The sequence below is a fragment of the Pelophylax lessonae genome (assembly GCF_965119305.1).
Source record: "Pelophylax lessonae genome assembly, chromosome: 1".
Taxonomy (NCBI): domain Eukaryota; kingdom Metazoa; phylum Chordata; class Amphibia; order Anura; family Ranidae; genus Pelophylax; species Pelophylax lessonae.
In genome coordinates, this window is record NC_138768.1 from 507910870 (window position 1) to 507930838 (window position 19969).

The 19969-nt window shown below is 44.9% G+C and overlaps 1 protein-coding gene across 1 annotated transcript in view; it reads right to left on the bottom strand.

Annotated features, from left to right (window-relative positions):
- Window positions 1–19969, bottom strand: part of FKBP8 (FKBP prolyl isomerase 8) — a 283682-nt gene that overhangs the window by 176896 nt on the left and 86817 nt on the right. The window contains exon 2 of the mRNA XM_082257659.1: window positions 3140–3309. Within this exon, the coding sequence (XP_082113785.1) occupies window positions 3140–3309 (170 nt within the window). The remainder of the gene's footprint in view (window positions 1–3139; window positions 3310–19969) is intronic.

A 19969-nucleotide genomic window follows, 5' to 3' on the forward strand; every position in this document is an offset into this window, starting at 1 on the left:
TCAATAGAGATCTCAATCTGCGACGCTTTAAATTTATTTAACGGTTACCAGTTTAGAGTTAGAGTGTAGCTCTTTTTTTTAAATTATTGCCCACGCTCTGGCGATCGCGGCGATACCTCACATGTGTGGTTTGAACAGCGATTTCATTTGCGGCTCGACTTGCGTATACGTTTTTTTTTGTGCGCGAGCTAACGGTGACGGGGGCGGCTAAATTTTTTTTTTTTTTTTCCTATTTATTTTTTCTTTTTTTTTTTACTTTATTACAGGTTTTTTTAAAAAAAAAAAATCTGATCACTTTTATTGCTGTCACAAGCAATGTAAACATCCCTTGTAACAGCAATATGTGTGACAGGTACACTTTATGGAGGGATCGAGGGTCTAAAAGACCCTAGACCCCTCCACTACACTTCCCTGTATGCAAAACGCCAAAAACGCCATTTTTGCATACAGCCGTTTTTTAAATCTGCCGCCTTTTGCGGCACAGTAACCCGGATGTGACATCAAGGACGCCGCCTCCGGGTTACGTCATCGGAGACCCGATCGATGCCGTTTCCGTTTCCATGTCCGCCGGCTGGGTGCTCGGGGCTCCCGGTGGGACAGGAGCCCCGAGCAAAGCCGCGGAAGGCGGCGGGAGGGGGGGGGACGTCCCCTCCCGCCCCCCCCGGGTAACGATCGAGCGGCTCCCGAGCCGCATCGATCGTTACCGACGGAAAGCCGACCGCCGGCTTCAAACAATGGTACCGGGATGATGCCTCTAGCTAGAGGCATCATCCCGGTATAACCACTCAAAGTCAGCCGACGTAGATCTACGTGGCTGGTCGTTAAGTGTTTAATCCAGTGCAAGAATAGAGCAGCCAAACACATAGCAGTGATTCTTTCTGCATCTGTCCCCCGCTGGCTCAAAAAGACCGCAGATCTCACATTTACACTTAAAAGCAATAGAAAATAAAGAAAATTTGGCCTTTTAATGGAATGAATGGAAGTGATGTATGATGTCACTCTGGTCCTCGAAGGGCATAGAGTCCAGTGGGGGCCATCTTGCAATGGCTCCCACTGCTGTCTCAGCCAATGAGACAGAGACCCTGGAGAGCCGCTGCTCTTGTGCTGGAACGAGATGGGGCTTAAGTATTAGTATAGGCTGCACAAAGGTAAAAAAAAAAAAAAAAAAACTTGAGCCTTTACAACCACTTTAGGGCCATTTTTATACTAGAATTTCATCAGTCTGTTTTTGACCTGTGATTAGATGGATCAAAAATGAACTGCGATGTATCCCTATGGGCAATGCAAATCTGTTTTGAGCTTGAGATTATCATGCAATATTTGCAGAAAGAAACAAATTAATGTAAATATATGAAAGGAATGCACATCCGTTTACAAATGTCAACTCATAGGGATTATACTGGCCTGGTTTTCCTCCATCACATCACAGATGTCACATGTCTGATACAATTTGGCTGGGGATTAGTCTATGAAGCCCCGTTGAGACAGAATGAAATCATGTGAAAGGCACCTAAAGTAGCCAAAGCCAGCATAAAAAAATCCTGTCTCCTGACTGCAAGGAACCTTGCTCTGTGTCTGGAAGCAGCGGCCTCCCTGCATCAGTCTTAATCGGTAAGAGTTATATGTAAAATAAACTTAAATGCTTTGTAAGGTGGGTGAATGAAACACTGAAATCACCAGATTAGCATGGCAGGGAAGGTTAGAAATAGACGCTCTAATACAAATTTCTGTTCTGGTGACAGGATTACAACCACTTAAAAAAAAAAAAAAAAAAAAAAAAAAAAAAGGTGGGGGGGAGAATTAAAGTTTCTGTTTACCGCTATATGTGGCTCAAAACCGATATAGATACTAACCCCCTTCCCTAGTCTAGAAAAACTTATAAAAAAAAAAAAACACCTTCAGTGGATTTCGTTTTTTAAAAGAGAAGTATGACCAAAACTTTTTTTGGACATACTTCTCTTCTTGGTCACCGGAAAGCACTTATTTTTGCTCTCCTGCGACCCAGAATAAGCAGGCACAGAGCTTCTCTAGGCTCTAGAAGGATCATAACCATATTGTTGACACCCCCCCCCCCCCTCCAGCTTGGCGCTCTAGTGAACGCTGAAGGGGCAGAGCGCAGACTGACAGTCACTGTTCTCCACTCTGAGCAGAGAACTGAACAGCAGCAATGTGATCACATAGATCTCAGACTTAAAGACAACATAGGACAGCCATAGTATCTCACCGATGCTGCAGCATAGAGGGGAGTATGTGTGTTTGTCTTCTATGTACCCTATACACCTTTAAACTTTGACAACTTAGGAAATTATATGGGTTGTGTAACGGGGACCGTCCAGCACCCAGCTTGGGTGCTTCCGTCAAGATATAGCTTCCTCCAGTCTGGACATAGGAACCAGATATTATAGCTGACCATCCAAGACTATACGGCACTAGCTTAGATGCAACTAGAACTCTATTGAAAACTTACACAGAATTTATATGCCACACAATCAGGTGAGGGCCTGATCAGATTATCGTATACAATACAAACTGTAAACAGGGATAAAATTAACATAGCTAAGGGACAACAAACATATACTATATGCTAATCCACATCTAGCAACTAATAGCGGACAGTGATTTAATTAACCCGTAAGATCAATATAAACATGTAACATCTCACAATAGTTTGCTAAGAAGGTGGAATGGACACAATACGCCAGACAGAAACAATAGGTGACCCAATTAACAACGGTAGAGACAAACTTGTGTATTCTGTCCACTAGACACATCATCAGAAGACAAACAATGTCCCAGCAGTCTGATACAGTGGAATTAGTTTATCTTCATAGATCTCCAAGATCACGGTTGATAAATATTTCTGTCAAGTGAAAGAGCCTCTATAACCCAGTCTGTAGGAGGGTCACCATATTCCCTGTACAGCTTTCCATCTACTCCAAAAGGGAAGCTATATTGTCCTTATTCAGAAAAGTAATCCAAGCCTCGCTCGCAGCGTCCATTAGGTGGTGGTCCACCATTAGAGAATGATCAGCTCTCTCACTGTCCTGGTTGGGTCTGTCACAGGCTGACAATTCCTTATTAATGTTTCATCCTAAAATACATTAGCACACTTACATCCCAAACTGATCTACAAGCTCACCTGCATGACATCACCATCTCCCAAAGTAAACGCAAGGTTGACATGTTCCTCAGCAATGCTGCCATCCTCCAGACTAATCTTCAGCTTCACCGTGACATCTTGCCCTTTTTTTGGTCTGCTCTCTGCTCCCTGACCCTTGATCAGAACTTTCTTTCTCAGGGCCCCGTTACCTGCAGAAATAAGTTTATGAAGTAAAATCGAATGCAAATGCTTCATATAATTCCCAGCAATGGTGTTGTGGACGCATATGTAACCAAAACAACATTCTATAAGAGCCGGTTCACACTACCATGACCAGAAAGTCACCCCGTGACTTGAAGAGACTTGGAAGAGACTAATCTCTTTCTTCTTCCTGGAAAGTCTGATAACAAGTCGCTTCAATTAAGATAAGGAGGCGACTCCCATTGAAGTATATGGGACAGTCGGATCACAGGTCGCCTCAAAGTAGTACAGGATCCTTTTCTGAAGTCGGAGCGACTTCAGTAGTGCCAATTAAGACGGCACTGATTGATTAACATTGCTTTTGTTATGTCAAGCGACCTGGGGCTACACAAGTCGCCTCACAAGTCGTGCTAGTGTGAATGGGCTCTTAAAGTCTACAGAGTAATGTAACAAAACAAAAATGTAGAGTAATGAACAGTAATTTCACAGGATTTTGCTTTGCAATAATAAAAATAATAATCAGCAAAAGGTAATCCAAAGAAAAACACAATAGCTATTCATTTACTTTTACACAATCAGGCAATCCATTGCTAAAGTGTTATCCAAATATATACTAAAGTGGTGATCTTGGCAATAAAAGCATTATGGAAAAAAAATCCCTCCACCATAAATACGGTGTGTAACTAATTACAGAAAAATTAGAGTCAATTTAGACAACCAACAATTTTGCAGATTGTTACTCACCATAAAATCCCTTTCTAGGAGTTAAACTGGAAAACACAGCTCTTCATTATTCTTGACCATAGAGTTATAGCGCCACTAGGACAATAGGCAGAACAAAGCACCGTCTATGGGCAGTCAAAGCCCCCATCTGCTAAGTTAGTCACAAAGCAGTAAAAAGGAAAATAACAGGGAGGTGGGTGCTGTGTCTTTCAATTAACTCAGAGAAAAAGATATTGCAAAGAGTAACAAATAATACACTAATACAATAATGTACTCAAAATCATCAGAGCTTATCCAATACTTCAGAAGAGGATAGAATAAAAAAACCCTTACCAGGCTGATCATCCTTAAGTCCCCAGCAACCGCTGGGGGTGCCTTGAAAAAGTATTCATACCCCTTGATATTTTCCACATTTGGTCATGTTAAATGTATTTTATTGGGATCTTATGCGATAGACCAACACAAAGTGGCACATAATTGTGAAGTGAAAGAAAAATGATAAAATGGTCTGGCGTACAGACATGAACCTTTTGGAAGTACAAAGAGGGAATTTGATTGCCCAAGAGAGGCTGCAGCGGAGAGGCAGACTCACACAGCATGTACCATATTCACACAATCGAAAGACATTTTCTTGGATTGTTTCAGAGGAGGGGATATGGAGGGGAGAATAATGTCCTATAGCTAAGGTAGAAGGCGGCCTAAGGAAAACATTATCGCTGTCTAACGCTTAGAAGAGTTCTTCACAGGACAAGGCTGCTAATAAGAGACCCATCTCACAGGGCAATAACCAACAAGGAGGTCAATGTTTAGGCTCCATTCACACCTGAGCGTATAATTTTCAGGCCTTTTTTTGGGCTTTTTTTTTCAGGCGTTTTTTGCAGGTGTTTGGAGGCAGACATTGAAAACTAAAAAATGCCTGTAATCTGCCAAAAAAATAAGCTCATGTACCTTTTTGAGCTTCATGCATTTTGCTTCAGGAGACAAAACACTCATATGTGAACAGGGGTCATTGAAATGAATGGAATTTTGCTTGTTGGGCATTATGAGACTTCAGGGATGAGCTGAAATACACTCAGGTGTGAACAGGGCCTTACAGTGAGGGGGGGGGGGGGCGTGTCTGACTTCTGGTATGTAGGCAGCCTTTTCTCGGAGCTCCAGAACGCACCGGTATCCTACAGCATCCAGGCTCGTTTATTTTGCCCGAGACCCTACAGATCGCTTGCTGCAGACATCAGGCATCTGATCATGGTGAAGATTGGACCTAATCTTTAGCCGACAGCCAATAAAAACAGAGTTGTTTTTGAGAGGCTCTCTTCCTTTGTCCACAAGGTCAGGCAAGATGGTGCCCGGGATATACAAGAGCCGCCATGCCCTCCTAATGCTCATGCTCAGCCCTGGGCCGAGGGCAAGTCTGACTAGCTGAGGCGACAGACCCACTGGCTATTTCGAAAGCCTCCTCTTCTACAGAGCAGATGGCAGGAACCTCTGGAGCAGAGGTAGGAGAGCCAACCCTATCACATATTATGGCAGGCCATTAAAGAGGAGTTCCACCCCCCATAGAAAAAAAAATGGATTTTTGTAAAATCTTACCGTAAAATCCTTTTCTCTTAGCTCATTGACAGACGTAGTCCTCGGTGATACACCACCTTCGGGTTATGTTGCCTCCACAGGAGCAGGACTAGACAGGAAATTAAAAAGCTCTGGCCACACCCCAGGGGCAGTCCCAGAGGGTATATCCTCTCTCTCTCTGCCTCAGCAAATCAGTTATGTGAAAAAGCAGTCTTTAGAGATTTTAACCCAACTCAAAAAACAGAGGGGCGGGGACTACGTCTGTCAATGAGCTAAGAGAAAAGGATTTTACGGTAAGATTTTACAAAAATCCATTTTTCTCTAGCGCTCATTGACAGACGTAGTCCTCGGTGATACACCACCTTCGGGACATCCCAGAGCAGTATCACAACTGAGGGGTGGGAAAATGGAAATCAAATCCCAATCTAGAAGGCCCAACCGGTGCCAACTAGAAGTTTACAATGCTCATCCTTAATGATGAGACTCAACAAAAAAGAGAAAATTTTTTTTTTTTTTTTTTTCAAACAGAAAAAAACCCTCGAGGTAGACCACCGGTCTCCTCAAATTGCGGCCTGCAAAACCTTGCGGCCAAATGAGGCATCCGCCGATGCCGTCACATCAATTTTATAGAATTTTGTAAAGGTATGTACCGACGACCAGGTGGCCGCCTTACATACCTGGACCACTGACGCCTGATGGCGAAAGGCCCAGGAAGTACTGAGCGCTCGAGTGGAGTGCGCCCTAACAGGGAACGGAGGACTCTGACCCTTAATAGAATAAGCCTGTACCACCGTTTTTCTAATCCATTTGGCAATGGTCGCGGCAGATGCAGGCAAACCCTTTCTGGGGCCATCCGTGATCACAAAAAGTGAATCCGTCTTACGGAAAGATTCCGTAGCTTTCAGGTATACCCTGATTGCCCGAACCACATCTAAGGAATGCAACGCATGTTCCCGATGATGCTTGGGCTGAGGACACAAGGAAGGTAGTACAATATCTTCATTCAGATGAAAATCTGAAACCACCTTGGGAAGAAAAGATGGCTTAGGATGAAGTACTACCTTATCCCTATGAATCACTAGGTATGGGGACTGGCATGATAATGCAGCCAGTTCTGACACCCTGCAAGCAGAAGTAATAGCCACCAAGAAGGCCACCTTCTGGGATAAAGTAAGCAAGGGAATCTCCCTGATGTTTTCAAAGGGAGGTTTCTGTAGAACCGACAAAACCAAATTAAGATCCCAAGGCGGTAAGGGCGCGCGGACTGGAGGAGCCAGGTGCCGCACCCCCTGGATGAAATTCCGCACCAAGGATTTGGTAGCTAAAGGCTTCTGAAAGAAGATTGCTAATGCTGAAACTTGACCCTTGATGGTGCTCAAGGCTAGCTTCTGCTCAACCCCCTGTTGCAAAAAGGCCAATATTCGAGACACCGAATAGGTACGTGGAGGAAATCCTAAAGATTCGCACCACGCAATATAAGTTTTCCATGTGTGATAATAGACTTTGCTGGAAGTCGCTTTCCTTGCTTTAAAAAGGGTAGGAATGACTGAAGCTGACAAACCTCTGTCCTTCAGTACTTGGGTCTCAATGGCCAGGCCATTAAACCCAGCGACTGTAAAGCATGATGGTAAATTGGTCCTTGAGACCACAGACACTCCCTGAGACGAAGTTCCCACGGAACGTCTACGACTAACATGTCCAAGTCGGCCAGGCCGGCTTGAGGAGGCCAGCCTAGAATTTCTAGGACCACTGGCGCTGATTGGATCTGAACCAGGCGTCCCTAGAGGTATCTGGCCCCGACCATCCGAGAAAGTCTGGTCGTTTTTTGTTCCCACACATTTATCAGATACCTGATAGTTATCAGGAAAGGTGATCTTTTCTGGTTGAACCTCAGGGACCGAAGTCACCCAACTAGAGGCTACTTGGCCTATCTGGTCAACCAGATCCGATTCCTGTGAGGTATCGGGACTAATCTTAGGAAAAGGTAAAGGAAAAGATCTATTCAGGGAACGGTAATTACTGCTTCCTGTAGTACTTAAATGTTGGAAGGGAAGAATCGCACCGGTAGTAGTGGTTGATGCTCGATCTAATGTCCTGAATACCGGTGAAAACGTCCCCCCACCCTGAAACCGGGTGGGGGCGCACCTTCAGGCTGTGTACTCCTTTGCTTCGGGTTTGGCTGGGTTGGTCCTTTGCTTGTCCGACCAGCCCTTCTTGAACCCTCCTGGAGGAGTCTTGCCTTTCCCGCTAGTACCAGCCGGGCGCCCTTTATGGGCGGTAAAGAAAGGTCCTCGCTTGTTGCGAGGTCCCTTAGCTTTAGCAGCCTGTGGCAAAAAAGTGCTCTTGCCCCCAGTGGCATCCTTAATGATTTCATCTAGGTTGGCCCCAAATAGACGATTCCCCTGAAAGGGGAGATTTGTCAAGGTCTTCTTGGAACCTAGGTCAGCTGACCAGCATTTTAACCACAGCACACGTCTGAGGATCACCGCTGTCTTAGATGCATGCCCTAATAAGGGAGTAGTGTCCAAGGCTGCGTCACAGATAAACTGTAGCCCTTGTATAATCTGTTCCATCAAATCAGATGTCTCCTGGGTAATATCTTTTCCCCTAAGATCTTGGCGTACCATTTTCGCCCATTCCGTAAGTGTCTGGGAAACTAGACCAATAACAATTACTGGTCTAAAAGCTGACCCTATCAGAGAGAAGATGGTGCGGGACTCTGCTTCCATCTTTCGATCCACCGGATCCTTAAAGGACGAAGTGTCCTCCACTGGAATAACCGTGGCTTTATTCAGCCTGGAAATAGGCGGATCCACGACTGGTGGTACCGTCCATTTCTTAATGATGGATTCCTCAAACGGATAGCGTCTAGCAATACGCTTGGAAATAGTAAAGGTACGTTTAGAATGCTCCCATTCTCCTTTAATCTGATTACCGAAACATTTAGGTACAGGAAAAGCCTTCATCGTCTTGATGGGCTAATTAGTACCAAAAGGAATCTCTGTTTCAGTTGCCTCTGCCGGTAAAGCCTCAAGTTTTAAGGTTTCCTGCACTGCCACAACTAGTGCGTCCACCAATGCTTCTTCCTGAATAATAGCAGGAGAAGAAGCGTCCTCCTCACTGTCTGAGGGGGCTTTACCTGGGATAACAGCCCTTGCAGAGGAACCTGCAACTGCCGTGACCACCTCTGAATCTGAGTCAGAGGTGTCAGATGGTATAGGGGTAGGCGGGGGTCGCTTCCTTGACCCCCGTCCCTGACAGGCCGCCTCCACCCGAGCCACCATAGACTCCAAAATTGCTGTAAATGACTCTATACTCTGTGCACCGGCGGGTCCCGTGGCCCCCTCGAGGGAAACAGGTGGGGGAATATGTGTGGCAGGGTCCATGATAACTCCAGTTACTTCCTGGATAATATAATTCAAAAATAAAACTTTTCTTTTTTTTTTTTTTTTTTTTTTTTTTTTTTTCGACCCCCAGCGCCACAAAAGCCCCTTAGTGTTACCTGCTAGGGATCCCTATCGATCGAGAGAGAGAGAGATAGACCCCCAGGCTCACCACTTGATGCTCAGAGTTTAACTGCAACAGGTTACAGGGCTGTCTTAACAAACAGGAAGTCTTTTGGCTGGCTGCCCAGGAAGAAAGGAGGCGGCTCCGCCCCTCTGTACGCCTTCCGGCGCCTCCCCCAAGCTCCACGAGGTGTTTGGATCACCTCAAACATGGCCGCCGCCATGCTGGAGACACGAGGCTACGCCAAAATGGCGGCTCGTGCGATCCAGCAAAAAAAATGGCGGCGGCCCGTACTGAATAGCGGTGTGCTGCAGGGCATACAACACTCTCACTGCATGGGGATATGGCGTGGTTGGCAGTACCGGCCCTGGCGGACCGCATGGCCGTTCGGGAGGCCTGCTAATAGCTGGAGATCTGATTAGGAAGGCAGTCTACATGTCCGTGGCTTCTGACTGGTAGGTAGCTTATTCTTAACCCATAAGATTCCCAGAATGCCACAGATTACATCTTTAAAACATGTATACAATTAGATTGTTAGCTCCCAAACCAAGCCTCCTGGCTTTTTGCACACATAAAATCACACTCAAAGTAGGAGGATCTGTGTCATGTTGTAGGATAGAAAGGGACTCTATCTTACCATACAGAGAGGGGCCCGCGTTCACCACAAAACCCGTCAGGGGGAAAGGGGGAACATACTACTCACCATACCGGAACCAGGCGGGCACCAACTCCTGACAGTACCCCTCTCCACCGGGGCGGGAGGGCTGTCGACCGATACGGACGCCGTGACTCATGGTCTTTGGCGTTTCAGCGAGACGTTTAACTCGCGTGGACAGTCCTTTAATGGGACTTTGTCGCGGCCGACCCAGCGCGGAGCTATGGCCTGCACGCGCTCGTAGGCTGAACTGGGGTGACCACCGGATCTCAACATCCAGCCCGTCGCCCAGTTCAGCTTTCTTGCTTGAAGATCTCACAGGAACACTGGAGAAAAAAGCTGTCTAAAAAAATCCTTTAAGAAAAAATTCTTGCCAGGACCTAAGATCCCAGCAAGGTGTCTAGGTCCTTACTCCTAACTAGACAGAAAATAACTGATTTGCTGAGGCAGAGAGAGAGAGGATATACCCTCTGGGACTGCCCCTGGGGTGTGGCCAGAGCTTTTTAATTTCCTGTCTAGTCCTGCTCCTGTGGAGGCAACATAACCCGAAGGTGGTGTATCACCGAGGACTACGTCTGTCAATGAGCGCTAGAGAAATAAAAGTTAGCAGCTACAAATACGGTAGCTGCTGACTTTAAAATATTAGAACTTAACTGTCCAGGGTTCCCACGATGTAGGTGCCCGAAGCAGAGTTTCATATCGGCTCTCGGGTGTTTCCGCCACCATTCAGGGTAAGGGAACTTGGCAGTGAAGCCTTTAGGCTTCACAGCTGGTTCCCTACTGTGCATGCGCGAAGCGCTTTGTAATTGGTCCGGCGGCAGAGGAAGAAGGAAGGGGCTGAACTTCCGAGGGACAGAGCCGTGGCGCTGTCTCCCTGAAGTGGGGAAAGGTACCTGTAAAAAAACAGGTACCCATTCCACCCCCCCCCCCCCGCCCAAAAGGTGCAAAATGTGGCACTGGAAGGGGGGGAGCAAGCATACAAGCTGAAGTTCCACTTTTGGGTGGAGTGCTGCTTTAAGACCTGCCAGGCCTAGCTTACCACGCAAATAGACACTCTCTGTGTAGACTTTACTATCCTGAAGGATGATGTCCATAAAGTTAGTCACCGCATGACTAATGCAGGAGCAGTGCATTAGCATGGTGAAGGATGACTTACTTAAACCCACTTTTGGTGAACGTTAGAGATGTGGCGGCGGACCACAGGTCCCAGGAAGCCAAGCTGGGAGATACTGAGGATCGACTTTGCCTAAACGACCTCTGGTTCTTGGGCTTTCCAAAAGGGTCCAAGGGAAAAAGTCCTGAAGAATTCCTAATTACATATCTGAAATGGAAACAAACCTTTTAGAAGGATTCCTTCTCCCACTTGTTTGCAATCGAAAGGGCTCATCGGGTCCCACCAAGGGCCCTGCCACCAGAACGGTACCCAAGACCATTAGCAGCTTGATTCCCAATACTTCAGGGATCAAGAAATAATCCTGCAAAGTGCAAGGAATATGCCTGATTTTCTCTATAACAATAATCCTAGTACCATTTTTCCTGATTATTCCGCGGCAACACAGAAACAACATGCAGCATTTCAAAGTGTGAAACGCCTGCGAGAACGCAGTCTACCATACAGTATGTTGTATCCTACGAGGCTTCGAGTGATATACAAGGGCAAAGCACAGCCTTTCATCTCACCTAAAGAAGCTAACAGATGGCTGGAATCTTTGGGAAGAACCTAATCATCGTTCCGTTTACCTTCTCATTACATCATCTAAGGGCAGTAAGCCGAGGGCTCTCTTACGTCTACAGTTACTATTGTTTGTTCTAATCTGATTGATAATGGCGGTATTACTTCCTTCTATAGTCATGTATTGCTAAGCTGGCCTATATGGTAATGCACTCTGCTGCGGTTCATGGCTTGTTTTGCTACTCATTACATTTACACCTGTAAGGGTATTCACCGTCACTGGGAGTGAAAGACAGATACTTAAGGGACACTGAGAAAATGGTTTAGATAACTTCAAATGGGAGAGTAATATTTATCAACAATCTCTCTCAAGAAATATAAAGATTTAATCCCACTTTACACTGTAAGACCTATAGCCTGTTGCCATGAAGTCTGTGACACCTAAATAATCATAGCAATACGAAGATGTGTATTCCATGTACTTCAATGTAGGAGATAGACAGACTGTCATTGGCAGTCTGGTCCTATTGTCTGTTTTGAGGTGGGATGTGGATTGTGTTAAGTCTGCCTATCCCATTGTTCAATGTTAATGACCTCACATTGCTCTGTCCAGATAGCTAGATAATTAGTTCCGGTTAATTCTGTTTCTGTACACAATTTCATCTGCACATGATAATGTAATCAGGCAGAGGCGAGGGATTGTATACACTGTATGGGAGTGTACAAATCTGTTTTTATTGGACTGTGAATTTCATGTCCTATTCCCCACAAGGTCCACCTGGGCAGAAACCTTGTGGGGGAAAAATGTATAAAAGAGCAGTTTTACCATTAAATCTGGAGTTCTACTTCACCCTCAATCTAGAGTCCTGTCTCTTATTGGGGGAATCTGCTACAAGGGATTGCTATGCTCTTCATACTCCCTTGAATAATTCACTAAGCTCTTGTAAGAGCTTGTTCCTGTTTCACTCTCTGGGGAAAGAGGTTCACCCACTGGAACCTGGAGCCTCGTTGTAGGTCCAGCGTGGGTAGGAGACAGCGAAACCCCAACCAAGCTGCAGCGGTTTGTGGAGTCTGCCGTGGTAATTATGTCTGGTGGAGAAGCATTTTGTAGGGGTGAAGGCGCCTGGTTCTGATGTGTGACCCTATATATGTAAGGATACCTGCTGCACCTTTATTTTAATGGTAGTGGTACCAAAAAATATAAGTAGGTAAAAAGGTGAAAGTCGGCGCTGGTAACGGTGGGCGTGTAGATTTATTTAGGTGAGCGTTGTAACCTTATTATGGATAGTATGCTATCCGGTGTGTCTATCGCATGTATAGACTTGGATCTGATATATATTATAATAAAACTGATACTTTCCAAAAAGGTGGGACAAGTGTATAAATGTGTGTTGAGCTCAAACCATATATATTATTGCATGTGAAATAATATGGTATAAAATTAAGACCCAAAAATAAAATGATAGTAAATTATCGATCACAATATATGTGCAAACTTTGTGACTGTTGTGATGGCTAATAACACAATTAGTGACAGTTGTGATTATTGCTAAAAAATTAAATACAATCAATGTGCTGAATAATAAGATCAATAAATATAAATGACAGGAAAATCAATAATTCACAAAATTATTGTGCAACTGGTGATAATAGTCCGTGCAATAGTAACTCAAATAAAATCTTCAGTATTTTGTGCTCCAATTTGTGCTCTTGTGAGATAGGCAATCTATACTTCTTACCAGATGGCATTAGGTCTCAAAGACCTAGATCACTTTTGATCCCTTTAAAGGATGGATCGGTCCTGCACCGAATTCCTCCACATCAGAAATAAGGCAGGTCTTTCAATGGGGCTGGATGATGGTATACACAGTATTCCTTCACCCTCCTTCTCCTTAATCAAAGCCTTAAGATGTGGGTCTCAGGCAGGTGTATATAGAAAATAGTGGGAAGCCAAAAAATAGTGTAATACCGTTTTTATTGGAATGATAAAATCAAATAAAAAATGGCTGCTTACAATCAGTAGTGCCCTCCTGGCACTAGGTGAATGCGCTGTTTGCTGTTAAAGGGTCTGTAATAGTTAAATAGTATTGCTCTGTATTGAAACAGAGTTTCATATACAGCCCTTGTAGCGTGGCAGCGGTCGGCGTGCGTTCCAGACATCTCTTGAGACTTCCTCAATAGGACGCTATACTGCAAAATGCATTGTGGTCTACAGTAAACTCGGAAACACCAAGAACCAGCGACGTCACTTCCACCCTGTCTGATTTAGATTCCCAAAAAACTGTTTGCAAAAATAAATATAACACTCTCCTCATTTCTTTGGGGTTCTAGAATGCCTAGGCTCTCCCTCGAGACATTGCATTTACCCATTCCTGCTGGCAGCTTGGCTTTACTGAATCTCCAATGCTATTATTTAGCATCCCAAGTAAAACATATACATTGGTGGTGCTTTCCAAACCTAGAGATTGCCTCTGTAGCTACTCAAACTGCCATGGTTCATTCACTCTTATGAGGCATGGATTAATGTTTTATATAGAAATGGCCCGTACCCTTCAGCTGGGATAGATATTCTTAAACTTTGCTACAAAATGTTTCATGTTTGTAATAGCAAAATAGGAGATACCCCTTTAAGCAATTCACCTGATGCTCCTCTCTGGCATAATCCCCAACTGACTGAAATACACAAGATCCCAGAAGGGGCGTGTTGGGCTAATTTTGGACTCAAATATGCGCACCAATTATTTGAGGATCACACCTTTAAAATGTTTAGAGCCCTGCAGTTCTATAAGATTCATAACCATTTTTTTTTCTCCATATCTGCAACTTCTTAATGCAGTGGCTGCACAATTTGGACTGACAGGGGTATCACTTTCCCCTGCTACACTAGACAAACTTTTATTTGCTTACTTCTTTTGACCTCCTCCTCTCCTAGGATGGAAAAGATAGCTAGTCAATGGAAATCTGACATTTCATCTCATTAGGAATCATGCTGACCTCTGTGGTACCAGCCAGAGACAAGCTTATACAATTTCACTACTTACACAAAGTCCATTTTACTCCGCCATGTCTCTATAAAATGGGTAGAGTGACCTCACTGGAATGCCACTGATGTCATGCTGCAGTAGGGGACTATTTTCATATGATTTGGCGGTGTCCCTGTATTGGGAGATTCTGGATGGCAATCCTTAGGGTTAAAGAAAAAAGGAAGAACAACCTATGAGAATCACAAGAAGTCTCCACCCTGCGCCAATGATGTAAGATGATAATCTCTAAGTACAGAGCTGCCACCTAACAAATAATAACAATAAAAATAAAAGGGTGAATTGGATCAAAGGACCCAGACCACCAGGCGGCGCTGATAAATCATATATACATGGTAAATCTGAATGTGAACTATATTCCAAGGACACCCATGATATTAAATCCAAAAATAAAATAAAATACACAATAAATAGAATTTGCAGTATTGGGATAAATTATAGTAAGACTATAAATATGTCTATAAATGCTCTATAAACAAGTCCAATTAATAGGGGATGATCCTGAAGTGCACCATGTGATGGAAATCCTATAATCCTACAACCACTGACTTGCTAAAGAAGCTAAAAGGTAAAGGTGATAGACTGGCCAAGCATGTCTCCATACCAAAACCCTATTAGGCATCTGTGGGGAATCCTCAAACGGAAGGTGGAGGAGCGCAAGGTCTCTAACATCCACCATCTCCGTGATGTCGTCAGGGAGGAGCAGAAGAGGACTCCAGTGGCAACCTGTGAAGCTCTGGTGAACTCCATGCCCAAGAGGGTTAAGGCAGTGCTGGAAAATAAGGGTGGCCACAGAAAATGTAACACTTTGGGCCCAATTTGAACATTTTCACGTAGGGTTGTACTCACTTAAGTTGCCAGAGGTATATACATTATTGGCTGTATGTTGGGTTATTTTGAGGGGACAGCAAATTTACACTGTTATACAAGCTGTACACTCACTACTTTAAATTGTAGCAAAGTGTAATTTCTTCAGTATTGTCACATAAAAGGATAGAATAAAATATTTACAAAAATGTGAGGGGTGTACTCACTTTTGTGAGAAAGTGTGTGTGTGCGCGCGCGTGTGCCCCGCTCGTCACTTCCGGTGCGGCGCCGCATTCCTCCACAGCTTCTGGGCATGCCCAGAAGCTGTTTAGCAGGGAATGCGGCGCTGCACCAGAAGTGACGAGCGGGGCCGGTGCCGTCGCATTGATTCCTGGGAGCGATGACGTTCAGCTCCCAGGAATCATTGCAAACCGGAAGTGACGGCGCGGGCCGCGGGAGGAAGTGGAAGAAAGGTGAGTTCCGCTGTGAGTTAATCGTAACTATCCATTTCCTTTTCAGGTGACGAAAAACAAGCGGATGGCCAAAAAATCGATTACAGTGGAACCTTGGTTTACGAGTGCCTTTGTTTACGAGCATTTTGAAAGACGAGCAACATTTTTTAAAAAAATCTGTCTTGGTATACGAGCACTGTCTTGATATACGAGCAGTTTTATTACACTATAACCATGCCATCCCCTCTGTTAATGCCCTCTGTCACATGTTATTATGTGTCCCAGTGCTTCTACTGTATGTGAAGATGCCGATATGTACTTATCAAAGTGTTTCCCTGCACTTACTTTGTACGATTCCTGTCCCTGTGTCTCTCTCTGGTTTCCGTCCCCTCTGCTATCCCCGGCGGGAGGGGCCGATCACTCCTCCTGACGTCATCTGAGGAGGAGGGGGAGGAGAGCTGCAGAGCAGGACTAAGTAATCACACAGTGCCACAGACTCTCTAATAAAGTATAAATCAGCATTTGTTGTGTGCAGTGCAGGCACAGGGACACATGATGTTATTTAACAGAGGAGATGGCATACTTTTACTGCACAGGAATGTACTTTATATATAATACAGCATATCTTTATTCATTACATTAAATGCTTGTGGAACGAATCATCTGAGTTTCAATGCTTTCCTATGGGAAAACTTGCTTTGATATACGAGTGTTTTGGATTACAAGCAAGCTGCTGGAACCAATTATACTCGCAAACCAAGGTTCCACTGTATGTTGATTTTGTGGACGGAACTCCGCTTTAAGTTGAATTTGTATGCAAGTCAGAACAGGCAAATTTTTTTTTTTTTAGGGGAGTTGAAGCCAAAAAAATATTTTTAAGTTTTTTGGATAACACAGGGAAGGGTTAATACCCCTATAACATTTGTATTGCTGTCTGAGCCCCTGTTCAGAAAACTTCAACCCCCCTTCCTTTTCCTAGGACAATTGGATTTTGAAAATTTAGGGTTGTTGTGGAAATAATGATTAAGCTTCCGTGAAAACACCTTTTCCCCATGATAACTCTTACAGGAGTGAATTTCCCTTCCTAGGGGGAGATTTCCGCTCACTTCCTGTTGTGTCCCTCAGTTTGTAAGTAGGAGTCGTTTGTAAGTCGGATGTTTGTAACCCAGGACCCCCCTGTGTATATAATCCGGCACAAAGGTGCTGCCCTGTAACAGTAAAACTGCTATCGGGCAGTCCTAAACTGGTTAGCTAATAAGAGGGAGACACTTATGAAGCGGCAATGATGTCTCTGAGGGTAGTGACCCAGCTCAGCTGTACGTGCAGTTTTAAATATAAATAACCAGCTACATGGTTAGGGACCCAAAATATCTGATCCATCCTGAGTAGGGTTGCATCAATACCATTATTTTACGGGTAAGTAAGAGTACCGATACTTTCGGTCAACTACTCACCGGTACCTTTGCAGTGTGATTTGATCCCATACAAAATGAATGGGCTCAAATCGCACTGCAAAGAATTGCATGCAATTTGAGTCCAAATTGAATAGGGTTCACCCCACTGCTTCTGTGTGAACCCAGAACAAAAAAAAAGACAGGGAAGCGACAGCTAAGTGCAGCAATGGGCAAACTGTTTATTAAAAAAACACAGGGTGCCAGGAAGCCACCCACCACAGGGTGCCAGCAGGCCAGCCTCCACCCACCCACGCACCCACCACAGGGTGCCTGCAAGCCAGCCAGCCATCCACCCACCCACCACAGGGTGCCTTCAAGCCAGCCATCCACCCACCACAGGGTGCCAGAAAGCCAGCCATCCACCCACCACAGGGTGCCAGAAAGCCAGCCATCCACCCACCACAGGGTGCCAGCAAGCCAGCCATCCACCCACCACAGGGTGCCAGACAGACAGTTTTTTTAACCCTATATTAAATTTTAGTAGTGTCTTTCAAATTTCAATGGACATGGATGCAGATAGAAAAAGTAAAAGTGTGATCTGGGACTATGTCTTGTCTCCATCTCCAGGAAAAGCAGCAGTGTGCAACACGTGCACAAACAATGTAAGCATGGGATCAGCAATTGCAAAAACCAAAAATACGTCAAGTCTTTTGGCCCATCTAAGAGTTCATCATGTTAAATTATATCATGCAGCACAAAAGAAAGCACAATGAATCACAAGGTGAAATACCAGTATCCCAGGCAACAAGAAGAGATAGGTTTCTGAAAAAAAAAAAAAAAAAAATCGGATGAAAGATCCCAACTGCTGGACAGAGTAATCACAGAGATGATAGTCACCGATAACCAGCCATTTACAATGGTGTCTGACTCTGGATTTAGGCAGTTTATATCCATAGTTGAGTCAAGGTACAGACTGAAGAGTGACAAGTATTATCAAACCAAAATGCTGGGAAAGATTCACCAAAAGGTCGTTGAGAAAGTAAAGGCTATGCCGAAACCAGAGAATGCTGGCAACTCACTCATTTACGGCTGACTGCTGGTCAGGACAAACAGTCACTAATGAGTCTTACATGCCACTTCATTAGCAGCGGATGGACAAGAAGGCATTTGGTGTTGAATACAAAAGTGGTGCAAGGATCCCACATTGGGGAGTACATTAGAGAAAGGTTTCTAGGCATGCTTGAAGACTGAGGAATCACCAAAGACCGAGTGATGCTTTGTGCTTCGAGACAGCAGAGCGAAGATGGTGAAAGGAATGAGGCTTGCTTAAGTGTCAGACCTCAGTTGCATAGCACACACCCTCCAACTTGTGGTAAAATGATGGTCTGTCAAACTAGAGAGCTTAGCTTGATATAATTGGCATGCTTAAGAGGTGCGCAGGCCATTTCCACCATTCAATCCTTGCCCAGCAGCGACTGAGGTGCATTCAGGAAGACCTTGGCCTACCCAAAAACAACTTGATTAACGCTGTTCCAACACGATGGAACTCAGCACTTCATATGCTGAAAAGAATGCTGGAGCAGAAGCGAGCTCTTACCATCTATTCAGGTGAATATGGAGGATATTCTTGTCCTACTGCTGATCAGTGGGACATTGTAGCCAAAGTCATTGAGACCCTCCTCCCCATAGAGGAAGTGACACTAGATGTGAGTCATTATGACTCATCTGTGTCATTTATCATCCCATGTGTGAAAGTCCTAAAGATGCTTCTTTAAGAGAATGAAGGAACAAACACACGTGGCACTAAAACATGTAGGCAGGCCATGAGGGACAGCCTCGCCAAACGTTTTGAGAAGAAACGAAGAGAATAAAAAAAAAAAAATTGTGCTTGCATGTCTTTTGGATCCTCGATACAAGAATCATGCTTTCTCTTCTAATGACGTATTGGCCAAGGCAAAACAATGGCCGTCAGAAGATATGTCAGGAAGAGCCGGAAGCTGCAATAATAGAAGTCCTCTGACAGTCGCCGCCCACTCATACAAGAAGGGGACAAGCTCGACTTCTGAACATTGATGGTTCACCCGAACTCCTGGAGCATCTGAACCGTGATGGACAGATCGCGTAACAGATTGGCACTGGAGCTCGACCTTAAGAGGAGATCGTCCAGGTACCCAAGGATGGCAATCCCCTGTACTCGCAACAAGGCTAGAACAGGCGCCATAACTTTTGAAAAAACCCTTGGAGCCGAAGCGAGGCCGAAAGGCAATGCCACAAACTGATAGTGCTCCTCCGCTATTGCGAATCGGAGGTACCTCTGATGACCTTCATAGATAGGGATGTGTAGATACGCATCCTTGAGGTCGATGGAAGCCAGGAAATCTCCTGGACTTAGGAATAATACCACCAACCGGAGGGACTCCATTCGGAACTTCTGGACCCGCACAAAGCGGTTCATTCAGAAACTTTAAGTCCAGAATCGGACGCACCTTGCTCTCCTTTCTGGGCACTGTGAACAGATTTGAGTAAAAACCCGGAAATCTGTCCTGATGTGGAACCGGGACAATCACCCCTTGGGCGAGGAGATCCTGAACCACCCCATGAAGATCTCGGAAACGATCTGGGGTCAAATGAAGATTTGAGGGAAAGAATCTGTCTGCTGGGCGTGATCGAAACTCGATCTTGTACCCTGACCGAATGAGTTCTTGAACCCACCTGTCCTGAATCTTGGCCAGCCAAGGTTCGGGAAAACAGCGCAGACATCCCCCCAACCCTAAAAAGGATGAGGGCGCCCCTTCAGGTCGTGGCGGACTGAGCCGCCGTGCCAGGATGGGCGGCTTTAGACTTGTTC